General features: G+C 43.4%; 1 protein-coding gene across 9 annotated transcripts in view; it reads left to right on the forward strand.

Annotated features, from left to right (window-relative positions):
• The window catches only part of LOC111966171 (membrane-associated guanylate kinase, WW and PDZ domain-containing protein 1-like), a 142790-nt gene that overhangs the window by 55295 nt on the left and 64385 nt on the right, over nucleotides 1-23110 (forward strand). For 5 of the 9 annotated variants that reach the window (XM_023990600.2, XM_023990591.2, XM_023990594.2 and 2 more), the window contains exons 2-11: nucleotides 3726-3845; nucleotides 4848-5048; nucleotides 6183-6450; nucleotides 7309-7391; nucleotides 9044-9082; nucleotides 10604-10661; nucleotides 11145-11254; nucleotides 14663-14785; nucleotides 17442-17627; nucleotides 17895-18521. In XM_023990600.2, the coding sequence (XP_023846368.1) occupies nucleotides 3779-3845; nucleotides 4848-5048; nucleotides 6183-6450; nucleotides 7309-7391; nucleotides 9044-9082; nucleotides 10604-10661; nucleotides 11145-11254; nucleotides 14663-14785; nucleotides 17442-17627; nucleotides 17895-18521 (1762 nt within the window). In that variant the 5' untranslated portion in view covers nucleotides 3726-3778. The remainder of the gene's footprint in view (nucleotides 1-3725; nucleotides 3846-4847; nucleotides 5049-6182; nucleotides 6451-7308; nucleotides 7392-9043; nucleotides 9083-10603; nucleotides 10662-11144; nucleotides 11255-14662; nucleotides 14786-17441; nucleotides 17628-17894; nucleotides 18522-23110) is intronic. The other 4 variants (XM_023990596.2, XM_023990593.2, XM_070444351.1 and 1 more) reach the window with 4 other exon arrangements.

Below are 23110 nucleotides of genomic sequence, written 5' to 3' on the forward strand. Positions count from 1 at the left end.
GTATGAAACCGCTGCTGCTGTAATTCATTGTCTCTGTCATTTAAAATGGAAAAGAAAAAAGACACTAAATCTTAAGTCTCTGTGCCACGATGAACAGTAGTTATTTTGAGATGTTTAGACACAGGTTGTTCCCTGAGTGATCAAATGCTTTGAGTTCAAATAGAGTGCTTGAATGTTTGTGTCAGAGAAACAGCTCTGGTTCTGGATGGCAACTTTGAGCACTTACCAAGCTGTGTGTGTGTGCATGCCTTCCTGGCAATGTGTGTGTGTGTGTTTCCTGACTTTCCTACTCACAGATGGGTTACGACTTCAGTCAGCCATCTGCCAGGTGTGTGACGGCTCCTGTCATCTCTGTCTCTGTAAAGAGAGGAACTCAATGACCCCTCTCTCTATTGTCTTCTCTCTACTCCCTCCCACTGTTGTGATATGAGCTCTGTCTTCTGTCTGTCTGTCTGTCTGTCTGTCTGTCTGTCTGTCTGTCTGTCTGTCTGTCTGTCTGTCTGTCTGTCTGTCTGTCTGTCTGTCTGTCTGTCTGTCTGTCTGTCTGTCTGTCTGTCTGTCTGTCTGTCTGTCTGTCTGTCTGTCTGTCTGTCTGTCTGTCTGTCTGTCTGTCTGTCTGTCTGTCTGTCTGGTCTGTCTGTCTGGCTGTCTGTCTGTCTGTCTGTCTGTCTGTCTGTCTGTCGTCTGTCTGTCTGTCTGTCTGTCTGTCTGTCTGTCTGTCTGTCTGTCTGTCTGTCTGTCTGTCTGTCTGTCTGTCTGTCTGTCTGTCTGTCGTCTGTCTGTCTGTCTGTCTGTCTGTCTGTCTGTCTGTCTGTCTGTCTGTCTGTCTGTCTGTCTGTCTGTCTGTCTGTCTGTCTGTCTGTCTGTCTGTCTGTCTGTCTGTGTCTGTCTGTATATTTTTTGTTTGTTTAGTCCCTACAAGGTCAAATGCTATTTCTAGGGGGTTTAGGGTTATAATTAAGTTAGGGTTAGATCTAGGCGTTAGGGCTAGGGCTAGGAGTAAGGGTTCGTTTTAGGGTTAGGGTTTAAGGTTAGGTTACAAACCACAGGAAGATGCTCCTTCCATGACATAGACTGACCAGGTGAATCCAGGTGAAAGCTCTGATCCCTTATTGATATCACTTGTTAAATTCACTTCAATCAGTGTAGATGAAGGAAAGGAGATAGGTTAAAACCTCTCTAGGGTATGTGGGATGGTAGCGTCTCACCTCGTCAACAGCCAGTGAAACTGCAGGGCGCCAAATTCAAAACAACAGAAATCCCATAATTAAAATTCCTCAAACATACAAGTATTTTACACCATTTTAAAGATACACTTGTTCTAAATCCAGCCACAGTGTCCGATTTCAAAAAGGCTTTACGACGAAAGCACACCAAACGATTATGTTAGGTCAGAGCCAAGTCACAGAAAAACAGCKATTTTTCCAGCCAAAGAGAGGAGTCACAAAAAGCAGAAATGGAGATAAAATMAATCACTAACCTGTGATGATCTTCATCAGATGACACTCATAGGACTTCATGTTACACAATACATGTATGTTTTGTTCGGTAAAGTTKATATTAATTTCCAAAAATTTGAGTTTACATTGGCGCATTATGTTCAGTAGTTCCAAAACATCTGGGGATTTTGCAGAGAGCCACATCAAWTTACAGAAATACTCATAATAAACATTTCTAAAAGATACAACTGTTATGCATGGAATTTTAGATCCACTTCTCCTTAATGCAACCGCTGTGCCAGATTTTTWAAAAACTTTACGGAAAAAGCACACCATGCAATAATCTGAGTACAGCGCTCAGAGACGAACACAACCCAAACAGATATCCGCCATGTTGTGTAGTCAACAGAAGTCAGAAATAGCATTATAGCATATTAGCATCTTTTACCTTTGATGATCTTCATCAGAATGCACTCCCAGGAATCCCAGTTTCACAATAAATGTTTGTTTTGTTCGATGAAGTCCATTATTTATAGTGTTACTATTTTATTATTCTCAATGGTGCAGCTGTAGAACTTTTTGAGCATCCGAGGGCACATGCCAAATCTTTTCAGCTTCCTGAGGGGGAAGAGGCGCTGCTGTGCACTCTTCACAACTATACGGGTMTGTGTGTGGACCATGTTAAGTCTTTAGTGATGTGGACGCCAAGGAACTTGAAGTTCATTTTGACATTAGCCAACATTTTAACTGAAAATGTGGCCAGATGGTTGATATTGAGAAGGGTGCTAACTTTAAAGGTGCAGGCCAGAAGGAGAAAATGAATTGACCAGATGTCGTAGAAAGTCATCTCCTCTGAATAGCCCACACATTTGTTGTTTTTTTCAGACCATTATGTGTAACAACACAGTGCACATTTTTTCATGGTGAATTAGGTAGGCCTTTATACTACAGATGAACTTTGGAGACAAATATGGGCCTTTTCGTGGTTCAGTTAGACCATGCAGAAAAATCTTTTTAAATAAAACTATCACAGAGGGTTTTTTGAGCCGTACTGTATGATCACAATGCCAGAAGGGAAATACAATACCCAGACGATAGTGTCAGTTCCTCTGTGTTGATAAAGATGACCCTTCTTTTATCTCCAGTGTGCGTTTAAAGCCTGTGATATGCCACCACTACTAGATTGAGATAGGGGTGTGTGTGTGAGACTTTCTTCATTTCCTGTTTCCTCGCATCATGTCCATGTCCACCCTCTCTGTTCACTGCAGTCTCAAAGGAAGCGGTGACCGAAATCGCACGCTGTCAGATTCAGCCAGACACGGTCCTGGACGTTCTGCCACCCTCCTCCTGTATTCCCGCAAAACTAGAATAGTCCCAGTAAGCAAAATTATGTTGAAAAGATTTATAAAATACATATTTTCCAGACGGTGAAATTCGTTTATTTTATGTTCTGAATGAAAGGTGAAAATACATATTTTTCTCATGTATATGTATAATATGTCGTTATCCGGACATTGAAAATACGTTTTTTCRGGATGTTGAAAATACATATTTTCTGGACTTTGAAATCAGGTTCCTTTTTCGGGTTAAGAATTAAATTTGAAAATACYTAATTTATAGATGTCTATGTTTGGACCAAATCAAGGCCGGTTCAGACCGGACCAAATCTGAACCAAACATAGACGTCTATGATTGCTTCAGATTTGGTCCAACAGCACCAAGATGCGCTGGGAATGGACAAGCAAAATGTTTTACGCCCCTGCCTTTGACAAAGTGGGAACTGCTTATCTCAGGGCGGCATCAGCGCTCACCTATAAAGCCCAAATGACTGCCAATGGTTGAGATACATTTTTTAGTTTTTTTAGGGAAGAATTATGTGTTGTTGGAGGTGCGTCTTGGTCAACTAAGCTCGGAAAATGCCGCCTTCGCCAATCTGCCGCCATAAGCGGCTGCCTAATCCTGCCTAATGGGTGAGCCGGCTTGCATTCAGCTCCCACACTTCCTGTTTGTGGGGACCTGTTCTTCTGAGTGGTTCTCTCTCAGTCCTATGATTAATGGACCTAGCTGTGTTTGAATACTTCCTATATATTACTTGCTCCTTCCTCATTCTCATATCTTGGTTTCTGCCCACAGAGAGGCAATAACGTTTGTGTTTGTTAATGGAGCCGTATGTTTTGGCAAATGTAATTGCCATTGAGTTAACCACCAACCAAACTGCTCCCTCATTTTCGGTCAAGCTGGTTGGTCGTAATGCTGATTAATAACCTTGGTTTCCTCTTTCCACAGGTACGACACGCCCCCCTCGAGACGGTGAGGTCCCTGGGCTTGATTACAACTTTATGTCCATAGAGGACTTCCTAAATCTTGAGCAGTGCGGAGCACTATTGGAAATAGGGACGTATGAAGGTGAGGATGGTGATGTTGGTTATGGTGGTGGTTGTGATGATGATGTTGGTTATGGTGGTGGTGATGATGATGGTAGACTGTAGGAGTGGAGAATATGATCTTTCACCAGTTCACCAGATTCTCCTCACCTAGATTAGTACAGTGCACCGCAGTGATAAGTCTTCTGTACTGACAGAAACTACAATCCACCTGTTGGTTGTGGGTGGTGTGTGTGTAACAGCGTTAATCTGCTTGGCACCTGTACTACTGTGTGTTTGACACCTTTCTCTCTGCCCCGCAGACAATGTCAAATACCTGTCCACAGGAGCCTATTGCCTTCCAAATACAAATATGAAGCAGACCTACTGTACAGTGTGTCAGTGACATGACATGCAGTGGCATTGAGATAAAGAGTTCCATTCTCATATCCAAAATTGTCACTTTCCCAGAGAATTGTGGATAGACTTAAAAAAAAAAAAATCAGGATATACAGCTTATCAGTTGTAGATGATGACATACAAATTGTATTCTGTTATGAACATGTGTTGCTATCTCTTTGATTGCATTGTGGGAAATAAATCTTAGTCACAGATCTGGCACTGACCAATGTAAGCCAGTCATTTGAATGTATACTTTAACGAGGTAAAGATTCTCTTCCCTTCTGAGCCGGTCCATTGTATTATCTGTGTATGCTCCCTGCTCCCAGACAATACAGCTCTCCCTTCCCAGTCTATAACACCATTGGCTAGGGGGAAAAGCCTGCTTTTCCAGCAGCTGCTTATTTCCACAATTTCATTGTGCTACATTGTGCTCTGGCATTGTCTCTTTTTCCCCTGCGTAAGATTTTGAGATTGTATAGATCTCCTTCCTGCTATCTCTGTCCTCTGTCTCTCTTTCCCGTCCTTTTTTTCTCCTCTGGATCTTTTTCTTGCCCCCCTCTTTATCTCTGTTCCTCTCCCTCCCCTCCCTCTCTCTTCCTCCCTCCTCTCTCTCAGGCATGCTAATGTCCCTCTTGTTGCCTAGGTAACTATTATGGGACCCCCAAGCCGCCGAGGCAGCCCGTGGTTGGGTCAGTGATTCTCAGTGATGCTGTGCTCCTCGACGGCTCCCAGCAGTCCACTCCCAAGCACACCAAGTCCTACAATGACATGCAAAACGCCCGAGTAGTGCCTGCTGACTACGAGGATGACGACCAGGCCACGGAAATGAACAACAGTTTTACAGGTGAGTCATCGTACATCAGACAGTGAGATACAGACTAACACTACCAAGCCAGGCTGGTGTTCACTGTGGTGTGTGTGTGTGTGTGTGTGTGTTTGTGCATGTGTGTTTCTATGTGTGCTAGTATGTCTACACGTGCGAAAGAGCATGTGAGAGAGTGTGCCTGTGTTTGTGCTTTCCTCTGCTCTGTATTGCTGGGTGTCTGGAGGTTGCATCATGCCTTTGTGATGCTGATTTCTCTTTGTTGAGAGTCTTAACACTGCCATCTGCCTGTGAGGAGGGGAGAAACACAGTACAAGCAGAATTCATAGGGCCTCGATCTCCTCCGTCACTCAATTTCTCTTGCTCCCTCTTTCTCACTRCCTCTCTTCTTTCTCTCTCTCTATTCTACTCCTTCTTCTCTCTTCCACTCATTTGTGTCTTCGTCTAATGCACTAATCTATCTGTTAATGGAGTGTTAATATTTCCCACCTATTTAAGGTGATGACTATAACACTTTGTGTTCTTTTTTAGGCCAAATTTCTGATCAGAACCTGTGTTAATGTGTTAGCCCAGAAAGAAAGCTAGCTGATGGCCACGGATGAGTGTTTTTCTCTCTGTCTCTCTCTGTCCGTCTCCCTCTCTTTGAAGTCTGTTCCATCCTGGAGAGTGTGTGAGACATTCAGTCAGTTCCTAGATGGAGGGGCTTTTTCCTGGTCGGGTGGGCGGACGGTATGAATCTATGGCCCTCTCTGTGTGTCCTGCCATCCTGGAAGTGTGGTGAATTAGCGTTTGATCACCCCTGAACGGCTCACGGATGTGAGGGAGGAGCGAGGGAGGCCAGGGAGGGAAGGGGGGAACTAGGAGTTGGGGTTTAGAGAAATGGAAGCTGACCGCGTTTGCGTTATAGTCATTGGGCCCCATTCCTTTTGGACCAGCAGGCAGGGGGTTTACAGAAAGAGGGCGATAGGGAGGGAGAGAAAGAAGGTAAAGAGGGAAAGATGTTTTGTAGTATGCATTGATATAATGCAGACAGTAGTCTTCGCATAAAGTGTCTTATCATCCRACCCGTAGATTCACACATTCCCATTGCTGCATGAAACATAAACCTCCCCCTCTCTGTTTTTTTTCTCGTGTTGTGCTCCTTTACATACCCAGGATCCTTAGTGCGTAGTCTCTTCCCCTCTCCCTTGTTGTGCACAGGTAACCCTAGCGACCAGGACGAGAGCCGCGGCGGCGTTCTCCGGCCATATCCCGCGCGCGAGAATGCTCCGTCCTATGGTCTGAACAACGTGGCCGCCTCCACCTCGGACAACGGGCAGCAGACGCACGCCCAGCCCCAAGCCTCTCCTGAAGACCCCCTGGGACCCCTGCCAGACAACTGGGAGATGGCCTACACCGAGAATGGAGAAGTCTACTTTATAGAGTATTTATAATATAGCTTATACCCTACACCCCACCCACCCTTAGCCTATACAGAAAGTGTACTTTACAAAGTGTGTGTTATATACCCTATACACTTCGTCCTACAACCCACAATAGCTTGCATCATAGTGTACATATTCACCCAATACCCTATGTACAGTAACTACCCTGCTGACACCAAAAACAGAGAGGTCTACTTCATAGACTAAAAACCCAAACAGTACTCTATACTGTTTACTCCCTATACTATGTATACTACTATACTATTACAAGCCTCTCTGTCCTGTATCCCAGTACTCTCCCTCCTCCTCTCCCCCAGACAGGCCTGTCATTGCTCAGTTCTCTCCAGGCCGTTAATCCTCCATAGACTGATCTCCTTAGAGATCACAGGCAGGTCAGATCACGTGACCACTGCCATGCAGCCCGGCCCTCTGTCCTCAGACCAACACACAGAGCTGGGGCTGCCTGCCTGACTAGCTGGGAAATGGCTGGGTGCATTCATCACCTGCATGTCYGTCTGCTTTTATTATTGGACTAGCAAAGTCGAGAGAATTGAAAGGAGAGCTTGTGTGGTGATGTTGAGGCKCCAGCCGCCTATTCTAGACGATACGTCAACACTGACAGGTCTCCGTCCGACCCTCTTCTCTGTGTTTCTCAAAGGTTGGAGAAGTCTGTTTTATTGTCGAACTGATCTCTCTTTGATTTCACTTGCTTGTTTTAGCGACAAGCCTATAGACATTAACCCCTCACATCCATGTGCTGATGAGATCATTGGGCTTTTGTTTGCTTTTTTGTGCTCATCCCCTTGACTTCAGAGCCGGTCTTTAACAGCTCTGTGTGTGTGTGGTTGTTTCCTCAGCCACAACACAAAGACCACATCGTGGATCGACCCCCGCTGTCTTGAGAAACCTCTGAAACCTCTGGAAGAGTGTGAGGATGATGGTAAGCCAGGCCCTGTGTGTGTGTGTGTGTGTGTGTGTGTGTGTGTGTGGTGTGATGTGTGGGTGTGTTGGGGGTTGTTGTTTGGCGTGCGTGTGGGGTCGCAGTGTGTTGTGCGTGTGTGTGTGTGGTTTGGTGTGGCGCTCGGCTGTGTTTCACTCATTTCTGTGCTGTATTGTTTACCACCTAATCTTGCACCTTGTTGATGCTATCAGTAGATGGTGCTACTGAACTCTTAGTCACAGATATAAATATGATTAAGTGTTTTTCTATAGATAGAAATAGTAGTGGCGTCTTTTTGTAGGCACCAAAACTGCGTCGTGGCTCTTTGGACAAAGCTTATTGGTTCATAACATTTAACCGTGAATGTATGGAGAAAAGGCTCTCTTTTTTTCCTTTTTGTTGGCACTACTGTTGGCTCCCCCAAATGGGGATTTGTGCTCTCTGATTGGCTCAAAGTCAAGTTGTTGGCCACTGGCAAGCATTACGATTCTATAAGTAGAAAGAGCAGGTTCGTTGCTACCGGGTCGGCACGCAGCAGGTACCACTTTTGTTCTAGCAAGTATTGATATATAATTCKATCACAATGGATTCGTTTCCATAATCAGCTGCCTGTGTTAGCTGCAAAGTTAGTGCACTGTCCTTAGCTAGCTAGCTATGTAGCACTGGCTAGTGAATATGCTAACATAATCTAGCTAGCTAAACATATGGCTATGGGCTGGAACTGGCATTATGGGATTAAGGAGAGTGAATTAAATTGTTTCTACGTCATCTTGCTAGTTAGTTATCTAGCTGTGGCCATCTGGCTAGTATTATCAAGGGCTTTCTACAAAAAAATTTACATTAGCACAGCTAGCTAACATTGGAATCTAGACCATAAACTAAGCAACACACACAGACAAACAACGCTACTGCCACCTCCTGGTTTGGAGTATTTTAACAAGGCTGAGTGGTTGACAACTTAAAGGTCTTTGCTGTGTGAACACAAAAGAGATTGACTGCCGACGCTAAGTACTGTCGGCAGGCAAAAGTTTGACAATCCTACCGYTGTGTCTGGCTGAACAATCCAGAGGTAAACTCATTTTTGTTTTTTAGGTCCCGACCCCTTTCAGAGAGGTAGTCAAATTTGGGTTGGACCTGTGCAATTGGCCAATAAAGTGATTTGAATCTCTAAAGCTTCGAGCAGTTTTCACTGGTCCTGTCATTACTTTGAGATTGGCTTTCCATCTAACGAATTGTCWAATAGCTTGTTTAAAGATTTGTTTGTTACGCCACTGTTAAATTGTAGTTAAACAAATATCCTATGTAACAATGTGACATACATTTTGTTTAAGAACAAACAAGTAATGATAAGATGTTGGTGTGTGAATCTTGAGAACACAGAAATTGGTACTCAAATTCAGAAAAACCKATATCAGAAATCGCACCACCATGCGGCTATTTTGCTGTCGTRTATCATATCTTAGTTTCAATATGACATTGATTTGATGGACTATGGCACATCAATTTTTTTGTAAATACTCATTTGTGACTTAAAGATCTCTATTTCTCTACCTACTTGTCTTTCTCTGTAATATTACTTTACTCCCTTTCTTTATTTCCCTTTCTTTGTCATTCCATCCCGTTCTTTGTCATTCCATGTCATCACCTTGGAGAAGAAGGGGTACATACTGAGGAACCAGACAATGAACTAGGTATGCACCTTTATTTGCTCTCTCTCTCTCTCTCTCGTTGTTTATGTCATTGCATTTGCTATTGGCTGTATATTGGTGTCTCAATCTGTCTAGATTTTTCACAATCATCTTAAATTTTAGCTCAAATGTGATGTATTGCTTGCTTCGAACTACTGAGTGAGTGGCAGGAGTGATTTCCTTTAACGCAACAGAACACAAATGTGAAATGTGTTTGGTTGGACATCTCAGGTTCATCTATGTACTTTGAGCAGCTCCACAGACTGGAAAATAGCGCTGCTGATTCACAGGCCACTTTGTAGACTATTTGGCAGAAACAGACATGCTCTTGAAAGGGAATGAAATCTCTGACTCTTTCAGGGCTCTGAGTGTCGGGCCTATGGGCTCCTATTATTTCTGGTACATCAAAAGCAGGAAGTCTGATTATCGATTGTGAACTCCAGCGCGCTCCGAAAGGGTTTATGGGAGTTGGCAGCATCCCACGCTAATGTCTTTGTACGAAATCAAACACAGTGTGGAGGAAAAGGAGATGCTATCGCTTTAATAGGAGTGTGTTAGTTTTAAGAAGACTTACAGCAATTTGTTTTACTTTTACTGTTGAAAAGCGACATCCCAAGTYTAAATACAGTAAAGTACACACACTAAAGGGTAAAACAATATGTTTTTTTAGACACAACTGTAAACTTCAAGGAGTAGGTCATTCAAGGAGTTGMTCTGATGGGGGATTCGTGATGTCATTGGCCTCCCTATTGCTRTAGGAACAATAGAGGATCAATAGGGAACAAAAGAGGAACCCCCCCCCCTTCTTGTGCCATGTCATGAGGATACCTGGACTGGCTGGGCAACCTATTGAGATGTGCCTTTTGTTAAGTAAATCAGATGATACATGAGCTAAAAAAGGAGACTGGAGTAGGCCCTCTCTGTCTAACTTGTGTGAGGCATGCAATTGTGTACGTCTATCAACTGTTTGTAGCAGTTGACTCAATGTATAGGAAACAACCTGGTTCTGTTCTAAAGACAGACATATACATGACCCATCTGGAGCCATTGTGAGTGGGCTGGACCTGAACGTATGAATAGTACATCTAGAAGGAGGCAACAGTCAATCTCTGCAGTCTGTAATTTAGTTCAGAGACTCCCCTGACAGCTGGCTGTGTCTATAGCCTGTGTGTGCCTTGCTCAATGAGGTAGAGTGAGTRGTTTTGACTCGATTATTAAATGCCTGCACCGTGGCCCACTGATGATGCAGAGAAAAATGAAAGAGTGTGAATAATAAAGCGAAGAGTCAGGTAAACATACAGTATATTCACCTGAGAGACCTTGAATAAGAATAACAGGACAGCGTCACCCTCAAAGAACTTCCTGAATGAGAACACTACCCCGTATAAATACTCAACTGACCACTGGGCTCATTTGAGGATCATCACAGCACACTACTCTATTCTGACCTCTCTTACAACACCAGCATCTGTAGTGAATGTGTCATTACAGTGATGTAACATGGCTGTTCCTTCTCTGTTTCAGAACTGCCTGCAGGATGGGAGAAGATAGATGACCCAGTGTATGGGGTGTACTACGTAGAGTAAGTTGAACACCTCACTGACACCTAACGGTTCATAGCTATCTCTTTTCACATTCCTCTCATTTATCCCAAAATAATGAATAAGACTGAATAAATTTGATTGTTATGCATCAGCATTTTCATATAGTTTACTGTAAACTGCGTCATTTCAGCTGAACTAGCGTTTTTCTCTCCGATTTGACCACACATTCTGACTTTCAATGGCTAGCTGTCAGACCTTTTCTAAATTCAATGTATTATAATGGGTTTGAATCTATGTAGATTTAACTAAAACTGGACTCCATTTTGTGTGGCCAGTGTGTAGTACTATGCGGTTATCACTGAGGTGGAGGGATTTAAGAGGCTGTGAGCCAGAGGATGTCAAACACTGTGTACCGCCATTTATCATGGTGACAATGAATCTCTTTCTTTCTCTCTCTCTCTCTCTCTCTCTCTCTCTCTCTCTCTCTGTCTCGCTCTCTCTCTTCTCCCCCCTCCCTCCAGTCACATCAACAGGAAGACCCAGTATGAGAACCCCATAGTGGAGGCTAGGCGCAGGATGCAGCTGGAGCAGCAGCAGCCGCAGCCTCCTGAAGGTGAGCGGTACATTCGAGGTTCGTTTCCTGCCCTGGCAAGGCACCATTTCTTTCTTTCTTCATGTCTCACTGTCTCGTCTTGTCTGTGTTTCGTCACGTCTTGTCTCATGTCTTGTCCTGCAGGGTTGGGGTCTATTCCATTTGAATTCAATCATTCAATCCCAGTTCATATTGGAAAGTTGCCATTAAAAATGCGTGTCAAATTTCAGTTCCTCAGAATTGGAATTTCAATGAATTCTCCAGGATTTGAAGTGGAACTGACCCCATCCCTGTTGTCCTGTCTAGTCTGTTTGGGTACTTATTAGTTTGTTTAAAGATCATTAAAGCATCATTATCATCCTTTCAAGGCATGTACTGTAGCATTTGCTTATTTGTCATCAGAGGCTTGGAGCTGTCGATGCTGCCATCTACTGTATGTGCAAACTGCTGCTGATATCATGCTTATCCCTAACCCTAACTGCTGCTGATATCATGCTTAACCCTAACCTAACTGCTGCTGATATCATGCTTAACTACGGACCCCCCATCCCGGATCCGGGATCATCCTCATCAAAAAAGCTGACTAGCATAGCCTAGCCTAGCGCCACAGGGATATCATATAATATAATTTCATGAAATCACAAGTCCAATACAGCAAATGAAAGATAAACATCTTGTGAATCCAGCCAACATTTCCGATTTTTTAAATGTTTTACAGCGAAAACACAATATATATTTATGTTAGCTCACCACAATAGCCAAACACACAACGCCATGTTTTCACCGCAAACATAGCTTTCACAAAACCCACAAATAGAGATKAAATTWATCACTAACCTTTGAACAACTTATAACATCATGTTATACAATACATTTATGTGTTGTTCAAAAATGTGCATATTTATAGCTACAAATCCTGGTTTTACATTGTGKATACGGCGCCATAATGCACCAAATTGTCCGGAGAAATTTTGGACAGTCACGTAATCTAACCAAAAAACTCATCATAAACTTTACTAAAAAATACATGTTGTACAGCAAATGAAAGATACACTGGTTCTTAACCCTAACTGCTGCTGATATCATGCTTAACCCTAACTCTAACTGCTGCTGATATCATGCTTAACCCTAACCTAACTGCTGCTGATATCATGCTTAACCTAACCTAACTGCTGCTGATATAATGCTTAACCCTAACCTAACTGCTGCTGATATCATGCTTAACCCTAACCCTAACTGCTGCGGATATCATGCTTAACTCTAACCTAACTGCTGCTGATATCATGCTTAACCCTAACCCTAACTGCTGCTGATATCATGCTTAACCTAACCTAACTGCTGCGATATCATGCTTAACCCTAACTGCTGCTGATATCATGCTTATCCCTACTGCTGCTATATCATGCTTATCCCTAACTAACTGCTGCTGATATCATGCTTATCCCTAACCTAACTGCTGCTGATATCATGCTTATCCTAACCGTAATGCTGCTGATATCATGCTTAACCCTATACGCTGCTGATATCATGCTTAACCCTAACTCTAACTGCTGCTGATATCATGCTTAACCCTAACCTAACTGCTGCTGAATCAATGCTTAACTCTAACTGCTGCTGATATCATGCTTATCCCTAACCTAACTGCTGCTGATATCATGCTTATCCCTAACAACTGCTGCTGATATCATGCTTATCCCTAACTGCTGCTGATATCTGCTTACCCTAACCTAACTGCTGCTGAATATCATGCTTATCCCTACCTAACTGCTGCTGATATATGCTTACCCTAACTAACTGCTGCTGATATCATGCTTAACCCTAACCAATGCTGCTGATATCATGCTTATCCCTAACTGCTGCTGATATCATGCTTAATCCCTAACCCTAACTGCTGCTGATATCATGCTTAATCCCTAACCTAACTGCTGCTGATATCATGCCTTACTCTAACCCTAACTGCTGCTGATATCATGCTTATCCCTAACTGCTGCTGATAATATGCTTATCCCTAACTGCTGCTGATATCCTGCTTACTCTAACTGCTGCTGAATCATGCTATCCCTAACTGCTGCTGATATCATGCTTATCCCTAACCTTAACCTGCTGCTGATATCATGCTTAACTCTAAACCCTAACTGCTGCTGATATCATGCTTATCCCTAACTGCTGCTTATTCATGCTTTATCCCTAACCCTAAACTGCTGCTGATATCATGCTTACTCTAACTCTAACTGCTGCTGATATCATGCTTATCCCTAACTGCTGCTGATATCATGCTTAACTCTAACTCTAACTGCTGCTGATATCATGCTTAACCCTAACAGCTGCTGATATCATGCTTAACTCTAACTCTACTGCTGCTGATATCAAGCTTATCCTAACTGCTGCTGATATCAGGCTTATCCCTAACTGCTGTGCTTGATATCATGCTTATCCCTAACTGCTGCTGATATCATGTTTTACCCTAACTGCTGCTGATATCATGCTTATCCCTAACCCTAACTGCTGCTGATATCATGCTTATCCCTAACCTAACTGCTGCTGATATCATGCTTAACTCTAACCCTAACTGCTGCTGATATCATGCTTAAGTCTAACCCTAACTGCTGCTGATATCATGCTTATCCCTAACTGCTGCTGATATCATGCTTAACTCTAACCCTAACTGCTGCTGATATCATGCTTATCCCTAACTGCTGCTGATATCATGCTTAACTCTAACTCTAACTGCTGCTGATATCATGCTTAATCTAACTCTAACTGCTGCTGATATCATGCTTTTAACTCTAACTCTAACTGCTGCTGATATCATGCTTATCCCTAATCTGCTGCTGATATCATGCTTAACCCGAACTGCTGCTGATATCATGCTTAACCCTAACCCTAACTGCTGCTGATATCATGCTTAACCTACCTAACTGCTGCTGATATCATGCTTACTAACCTAACTGCTGCTGTATCATGCTTAACCTAACCCTAACTGCTGCTGATATCATGCTTAACCCTAACCCTAACTGCTGCTGATATCATGCTTAACCCTAACCCTAACTGCTGCTGATATCATGCTTGCTAAGTGTTGGGACCACTGAGACACAATGTTATGATGAAATGGCATGTAATGTTAAAACATCTTACAAATAAATGTCTCTCTCATTGTATAATTTACTAGGTTAGAAGAAACATCTACTTGCCAGTTCTTATGAATCATTTGTTAGTCTGTCAAGGCATTTTGGGAATTTGATGATTTTGGATGTATATTGTATATGTACTAACTGTGTTGAGCAAGTTTGAGTGAGCAAATGCATGAATGTGATGCTTATGTGTGTGTGTGTACCTATGTTTGTATTTTATGTATCGTGCGTGTGCGTCTGCGTGCGTGTGTGTTCTTGCATGCATCTGTGTGTGTGTGTGTGATTTCACAGTCCCTCTGTGTCTCTCTCTGTACAGAGTGGATAGAGGAGCACTCCTCAGCTGGTGCTCCCCTGGCCAACTATGCCAATAACCACCTAGAGACGTACCGCGACCCGCAGGTCCCGCCCCCGCTGCCCCCTGCTCCGGGAGGGGCCAAACGTGAGTGGGGTTACACCTAAAGGATTCTACCTGGATCCAAAAAGGGTTCTTCAAAGGGTTCTCCTATGGGGACAGCCGAAGAACCCTTTTAGGTTCTAGATATCACCTTTTTTTTCTAAGAGTGTAGCAATGAGTAAGTGGAGCAGACACGGTGCGCTCGCGCTGTAAGGGGACATCGGCTGCGCTGATAGACAGACTTGATCATCTCTCCATCAGTAGACAACGTGAGACACATTTGATAGAAGTACCGAAAGTAACAGTTCTAGTATCGAAAAAGAAACACATTTTCCGTATACCGTGCAACACACACGTTCAATACCAGGATCTGGTCTACAACAGACGTCTGACTCGCAATCATACAGTATATACCCTTAATGTACACTTCCAGTGCCCACACATGCATGACCAGGCACAGACCAGGCGACCCTCATGATCAAGGGTTACCATATAATGTCATTAACCTGTCTATCAGCCCACACGTTCTGTAAAGCTCTGTCACGTTCGTCATAATGAATGGACCAAGGCGCAGCGTGCGTAGAGTTCCACATATTTTAATAAATCGAAACTCACCAAACAAAACAAACAAGCACACACGAAACGTGACGTTCTGGCCTGTCCGCAGGCAGCTACACAAACACAAGATCCCACAAACACAATGGGGAAAATGGCTACCTAAATATGATCCCCAATCAGAGACAACGATAAACAGCTGCRTCTGATTGGGAACCATATCAGGCCGAAATAGAATTATAATTCCCCTAGATAACCCACCCTAGTCATTGTCACGCCCCAACCACCATAGAGAATAAACAGCTCTCTATGGTCAGGGCGTGACAAGCTCTATGTATTTCAACTAGCTATGACTCATTCATCATTGATGGATCACTAGGAAATGTATATTAAGCATTCTCTCCTGGCAACCACTTTACTATTTTCACTGATTAAAGAAATGGTGATCAATTTAATAAATACAGTATATGGATGCTAAGGTTGGTGGATAGACAGACAGACAAACAGTGCCTTCAGAAAGTGTTCAAACCCCTTGACTTTTCCCACATTCTGTTGTGTTATAGCCTGAATTTAAAAAGGTTTACATTTAGATTTTTGGTCACTGGCCTAGACACAGTACCCCAATAATGTCAAAGTGAAACTGAAACAAGTGAAACAAATTAATTTAAAAAAATATATCTAAAATGTCTTGAGTCAATAAGTATTTAACCCCTTTCTTATGTCAAGCCTAAATACGTTCAGGAGTAAATGTGTGAATGTGCTTAACAAGCCACATAATAAGTTGCATGGACTCACTCCGTGTGCAATAATAGGGTTTAACATGATTTTTTGAATGACTCTCTCATGTCTGTACCCCACACATAACATTATCTGCAAGATCCCTCAGTCGAGCAGTGAATTTCTAACACAGATTCAATCACAAAGACCAGGGAGGTTTTCCAATGCCTCACAAAGAAGAGAACCTATTGCTAGATGGGTAAAAATACAAAACGCAGAGATTAAATATCCCTTTGAGCATGGTGAAGTTATTKATTTGGCTATGGATGGTGTATCAATACACCCAGTCACTACAAAAATACAGTCGTCCTTCCTAACTCGATTGCCGAAGAGGAAGGAAATCACTCAGGGATTTCACAATGAGGAAAATTGTGACCTTTATAACAGTTACATAGTTTAATGGCTGTGATAGGAGAAAACAGAGAATGGATCAACAACATTGTAGTTACTCCACAATACTAATGAAAACAAGGAAGCCTGTACAGAATACAAATATTCCAAAACATGCATCCTGTTTGCATCAAGGCACTAAAGTACTACTGCAACAAATGTGGCAAAGCAAATCACTTTTTGTCCTGAATACAAAGTGTTACGTTTGGGGCAAATTCAATGCAACACAAAACTGAGTACCACTCTCCATATTTTCTGAATCATGTTATGTGTATGCTTGTAATGGTTAAGGAATGGGGTAGTTTTGAAGATAAAAATAAATGGAATAGAGCTAAGCACAGGCACAATCTTAAAGGAAAACCTTTCCACCAGACACTGGGAGATTAATTCACCTTTCAGCAGGACAACAACCTAAAACACAAGGCCAAATATACACTGGAGTTTTTTACCAAGAAGATAGTGAATGTTCCCGAATTGCCGAGTTASAGTTTTGACTTAAATTTACTTGAAATCTATGGCAAGACCTGAAAATGGTTGTGATCAACAATCAATTTGACAAAGCTGGAAGAATCTTGATAACAATAATGGGAAAATGTTGCGCAATCTAGGTGTGGAAAGCTCTTACATACTCACTCAGAAAGACTCACAGTTGTAATCACTGCCAAAGGTGCTCCTACAAAGTATTGACTCAGGGGTGTGAATACTTGCGTATTTAATTTTCATAAAATTTGTCATGGGGTATTGTGTGTGTAGATGGGTGAGGAAAAACACTTATTTTTTTGAACATTTTGAATTCAGGCTGTAACACAACAAAATGTGGAATAAGTCAAGGGGTATAAATGTTTTCTGAAGGCATAGGTAGACAAATAATGTGAAGTAATATATGACTAACTGACCCATACAGGCAGACAGTCAGGCCGACAGTCAGACAGAGATATTTAAATGTTCCAAATAATGTTCCTTTCCCTGTGTTCTCTAGGAGGGAAGCCATTCTTCACACGGAACCCAGCGGAGTTGAAGGGAACTTTCATCAACACCAAACTGAAGAAGAGCCGCCGCGGATTCGGCTTCACCGTAGTTGGGGGCGACGAGCCGGATGAGTTCCTGCAGATCAAGAGTTTAGTCCTGGACGGTCCTGCTGCTGTGGATGGGAAGATGGAGACAGGTGCAGTACACCGCTTCAGCCCACCGAGGGCACTGTTTTGCACCATTTATACAGAAAGCATTTGCCCCATTCCTATGGGGGTTGAAGTGATTGTGTAAGCTAAGAGTTAAACATATAGGGGCCATACAGAATGTCACGATATTTGCACCCTACATAGTACATTACTTGTATTACCTACTGTGCTACTAACTGTGTTACTAATGTGCTTGTAATCCTGTTACTGTATTACTAACTGTCCTCTCCGTCTCCCTCCGTCCCCTCCTGTAGGTGACGTGATAGTGAGTGTGAACGACACCATCGTTCTGGGCTACACCCACGCCCAGGTGGTGAAGATTTTCCAGTCCATCCCGATCGGCTCCATGGTGGACCTGGCCCTGTGCCGCGGCTACCCCCTGCCCTTTGACCCTGACGACCCCAACACCAGCCTGGTGACCTCCGTGGCCATCCTGGACAAGGAGCCCATCATCGTCAATGGCCAGGAGAGCCACGACTCTCCGTCCAGCCACGGCAGTCAGACCGGAGGGCCTGTTAACGGGATGAGGGAGCCGCGGGCCCACAGTCCCTCAGCAGAGGTGGTGTCCAACGGCTCTCACGGCTACTCCTCCAGCGACGTGGTCACCCTGGCATCATCCATCGCTGGGCAGCCAGAGCTGATCACAGTGCACATGGAGAAAGGCGATAAGGGCTTTGGATTCACCATCGCTGACAGCCTGACGGGAGGGGGTCAGAGGGTGAAGCAGATCGTGGATTACCCCCGCTGCAGGGGCCTGAAGGAGTCAGACATTCTGATGGAGGTGAACAAGAGGAATGTCCAGAACATGAGCCACAACCAGGTGGTGGACCTGCTCAGCAAGTGTCCCAGAGGGAGCGAGGTCACCATGCTGGTGCAGAGAGGTACGTAGTCCACTGATCATGGACAGGAGGGAGGCAAAGGAGAAAAGGGATGGAGAGATGGGATCAAGATGTGTCTGGTCATGCTGATATGTCAACCGCCCAGAAGGGAGGGGGAAGGATGGCTGTGTGTCACCAGAAAAGGCATAGTGTCTGGCTAGCAGCATGAATAGCTAAGATGAAGGGAAAGAGTGAGTAAGTGGATGAATGAAGGAGGGAGTGGGTGTAACTTTGAGAAGGAGTGTGAGCTGAAGAGAGTAGGTGATCAGATGCGTGAGGGCAGGATTGGGTGGTAGGGTGGAGAGCAGGGGCAGGATGGAGGAAGAGACAGAGAAGATGAGAGCGTTAGGTCAGGGTCTCTTATCTGTCATGAATATGGATGGGAAGTGACTCCGCTGAGACGCCGCTAGTCTCCGTGTGTTCTTTCAGGCCCTCCTGCCTTTCTCTCTCTCGTCTTTTTCTATTTCACTTATTATTTTTCACTGGTCTCTAGCTCTCAAACTTTTTTTTCTCTCACTTTATCCTTCACATATTCTTTCTCACTTTGTATCTCCTTCTTACGCAATCTTTCTCACCCTCTGTCTTCATCTCTGGCTCTGTGTTTGCGTTGCTTCGGGAATTATTGGGTGTGTTAATGGTGAGAGGGCTCAGTCAAAGACGCTGTCTTACTCTGATGAAAGTGTCTTGTTTTTCAATTACCATGGGAGAGAGAGAAAGAAATTGGAAAAGAGATAAAGAGTAGAACACAGGGTAAGGTGGGGTGAAAGGAGAGGAAGGCATAGGTAAAGCGATACATAGAAGAGAGAACAGCCATTGATTCTGATTAGAGGAATAAGTGAATGGGAGGCAGAGCTAGTCGAGGCCATTAGCAGCAGAAGAGCTGTTTTCACACATCATTAATGTCTATGATTGACCTTCCTCTGTCACTACAACCTAGACCATCTTTCCAACATGAATAACCACTGGAGATTAAACATAATAGGCCTGATCAAAAACCTTGGTAGAGGTATGAAGTTGAACCTATAGGTGCATGTATACAGTCGTGGCCAAAAGTTTTGAGAATGACACAAATATTAATTTTCACAAAGTTTGATGCATCAGTGTCTTTAGATATTTTTGTCAGATGTTACCATGGAATACTGAAGTATAATTACAAGCATTTCATACATGTCAAAGGCTTTTATTGACAATTACATGAAGTTGATGCAAAGAGTCAATATTTGCAGTGTTGACCCTTCATTTTCAAGACCTCTGCAATCCGCCCTGGCATGCTGTCAATTAACTTCTGGGCCACATCCTGACTGATGGCAGCCCATTCTTGCATAATCAATGCTTGGAGTTTGTCAGAATTTGTGGGTTTTTGTTTGTTCACCCGCCTCTTGAGGACTGACCACAAGTTCTCAATGGGATTAAGGTCTGGTGGGTTTCCTGGCCATGGACCCAAAATATCGACATTTTGTTCCCCAAGCCACTTAGTTATCACTTTTTCCTTATGGCAAGGTGCTCCATCATGCTGGAAAAGGCATTGTTCGTCACCAAACTGTTCCTGAATGGTTGGGAGAAGTTGCTCTCGGAGGATGTGTTGGTACCATTCTTTATTCATGGCTGTGTTCTTAGGCAAAATTGTGAGTGAGCCCACTCCCTTGGCTGAGAAGCAACCCCACACACGAATGGTCTCAGGATGCTTTACTGTTGGCATGACACAGGACTGATGGTAGCGCTCACCTTGTCTTCTCCGGATAAGCTTTTTTCCGGATGCCCCAAACAATCGAAAAGGGGATTCATCAGAGAAAATGACTTTACCCCAGTCCTCAGCAGTCCAATCCCTGTACCTTTTGCAGAATATCAGTCTGTCCCTGATGTTTTTCCTGGAGAGAAGTGGCTTCTTTGCTGCCCTTCTTGACACCAGGCCATCCTCCAAAAGTCTTCGCTTCACTGTGCGTGCAGATGCACTCACACCTGCCTGCTTCCATTCCTGAGAAAGCTCTGTACTGGTGGTGCCCCGATCCCGCAGCTGAATCAACTTTAGGAGACAGTCCTGGCGCTTGCTGGACTTTCTTGGGCGCCCTGAAGCCTTCTTCACAACAATTGAACCGCTCTCCTTGAAGTTCTTGATGATCTGATAAATGGTTGATTTAMGTGCAATCTTACTGGCAGCAATATCCTTGCCTGTGAAGCCCTTTTTGTGCAAAGCAATGATGACGGCACGTGTTTCCTTGCAGGTAACCATGATTGACAGAGGAAAAACAATGATTCCAAGCACCACCCTCCTTTTGAAGCTTCCAGTCTGTTATTCGAACTCAATCAGCATGACAGAGTGATCTCCAGCCTTGTCCTCGTCAACACTCACACCTGTGTTAACGAGAGAATCACTGACGATGAGGTCAGCTGGTCCTTCTGTGGCAGGGCTGAAATGCAGTGGAAATGTTTTTTGGGGATTCAGTTAATTTGCATGGCAAAGAGGGACTTTGCAATTAATTGCAATTCATCTGATCACTCTTCATAACATTCTGGAGTACATGCAAATTGRCATCATACAACTGAGGCCGCAGACTTTGTGAAAATTTATATTTGTGTCATTCTCAAKGTTTTTGGCCACGACTGTACTCTAAAACCTTACTCAACAGCGTTCTTACACTACCGTGTTAAAATAATTTGTTACGTTTTTTGCGAGGCAAGAGAAAGAGACAAACTGTTAATAGCAACCACCATCCATACAGTTTGTAGAAAGATGCTTATATGGGTTCAGCCCCCATAGTTGGTGAAATTGCTAACCCTGCCCTAGATCCCTATTAGCTGAGGGTGGGGATATGCAGGCGGCATCAATTATGGTTTCTAATGAGTTGACCTTGTGTGCCTGGGCTGAAATGACAGTGCTGCATTGTGTTAAATGTCTGCATCATTATTGGCCTCTCCCTTAGCGTAGAAGGCAGGTGACCGTTACACTAGACCCAGGTCAGGTCCTTGGTCAGTTTCCTGCTGATGAGGTACTGAGAAACTGTGGGCTTGTGTTAACTTTGTTATGGAGGATCGGATTGTCTTTGAGGCTATGAGCAGGTCAGCAGAGCAGCAGATTGATGATGTCGGTGAGTAGGGAGCTGCAGCTGTCTGGCTGGCTGTCAGAGGAGGAGGATGCAGTGACCTTTCTGGTGATTAGGATTCATAATGCCTCATAAACCACAACAAACAACACCTTTAGAGGACCAGAGGATGGGAGGAGGGGGAAGGAGGAGGATAGGGTTGTCGGGAAAGAGAATAAGAGGGAGGAGTCAAAGATGGGGAATGTCCAAGGTGTATGTGTTTAGAGAGGAGAGTGAAGAGGAAAGGAGGTAGAGGAGGCGGATAAGGTGATGAGAGAAAGGGAGGAGGAGGAGACTCAACAAGGCTCAATGGCAGGGTCCAAAATCTGGCTTGCTTACTCAGGGTTCAAGACTAACTTTTTCCGCTGGTGGCACTGATGCTTCCAACTTTTTCACTTGATGGCACCAGCAAATTATTTGGTCACACAATGTGTCAGAACCAGGCTAATAATGACTAGCCATATTTAAAATTAGCATGGCTTTGCTGGGCTTGACATTCAGGMAAATTTGCCAGTGGCACATCGGGCCATTGCCAACTGAAAGATACTGGCCTGAATAAAAAGAATACTGTACTGGGAAAGTGAATTATGTTATCTTTAATTTGCGGGCTGAGCAAGTAGCCTATAGCCTATAACGACCTACCCTTCATACACAAATAATTACATTTGAACTTGACAATATCATATTTACATTGATTGTTTGGAGGAAAATGTTTAACCTTTGCYCAATCATAAAAAAGGTGTTATTGTTAGCAATAGTCACTAAAGTTGTATAAAATCTGTTTTATCTTTTGGTAKATTTTTCCCGGTTTCTGAGTTTTCCTAATTTGTTTAGGTTTTCACTATCAAAATTACACTTTATTTTATAGAATTGTTTTTAAAAATCTGATGTTTTAAGTCCACAACAATGCTTAAAAAACACATCAGGAGACCACTTGATGTCGGGGAACAATAAACCGTTGTGTTTGGGTAGCAGTGTTTTTGTACTGTACAATGTACAGTGTAGGCTACATGTGATAGTAGAGTTTGCTAAACAATGCCCCTTGACACAAATCATCATGATATCATTCTGCCACGTAGGCCTATTTTTTTATCAACATTTAATTGGGAAGTTTTTTGTGGGGAAAGCCTTAGAAAACAGCACATTAAAGTTAAAAAGAATCCTAGAGTGCCAGCTAAAGACTTACAGAAATCTCTGGAACATGTTAACATCTCTGATGAGTCTACGATACGTAAAACACTAAACATTGCTGAAGTTTGCAAAAGTGAACCTGGATGTTCCACAGCGCTACTGGCAAAATATTCTGTGGACAGATGAAACTACAGTTGAGTTGTTTGGAAGGAACACACAACACTGTGTGGAGAAAAAAAGGCACAGCACACCAACATCAAAACCTCATCCCAACTGTAAAGTATGGTGGAGGAAGCATAAGGTGCCCACAGTTAACTACCTGCTACTCAGGCCCTAATGCTAGGATATGCATATTATGATTATATTTGGATAGAAAACACT

Source organism: Salvelinus sp. IW2-2015, linkage group LG7 (assembly GCF_002910315.2).
Source record: "Salvelinus sp. IW2-2015 linkage group LG7, ASM291031v2, whole genome shotgun sequence".
In the NCBI taxonomy this organism is placed as follows: domain Eukaryota; kingdom Metazoa; phylum Chordata; class Actinopteri; order Salmoniformes; family Salmonidae; genus Salvelinus; species Salvelinus sp. IW2-2015.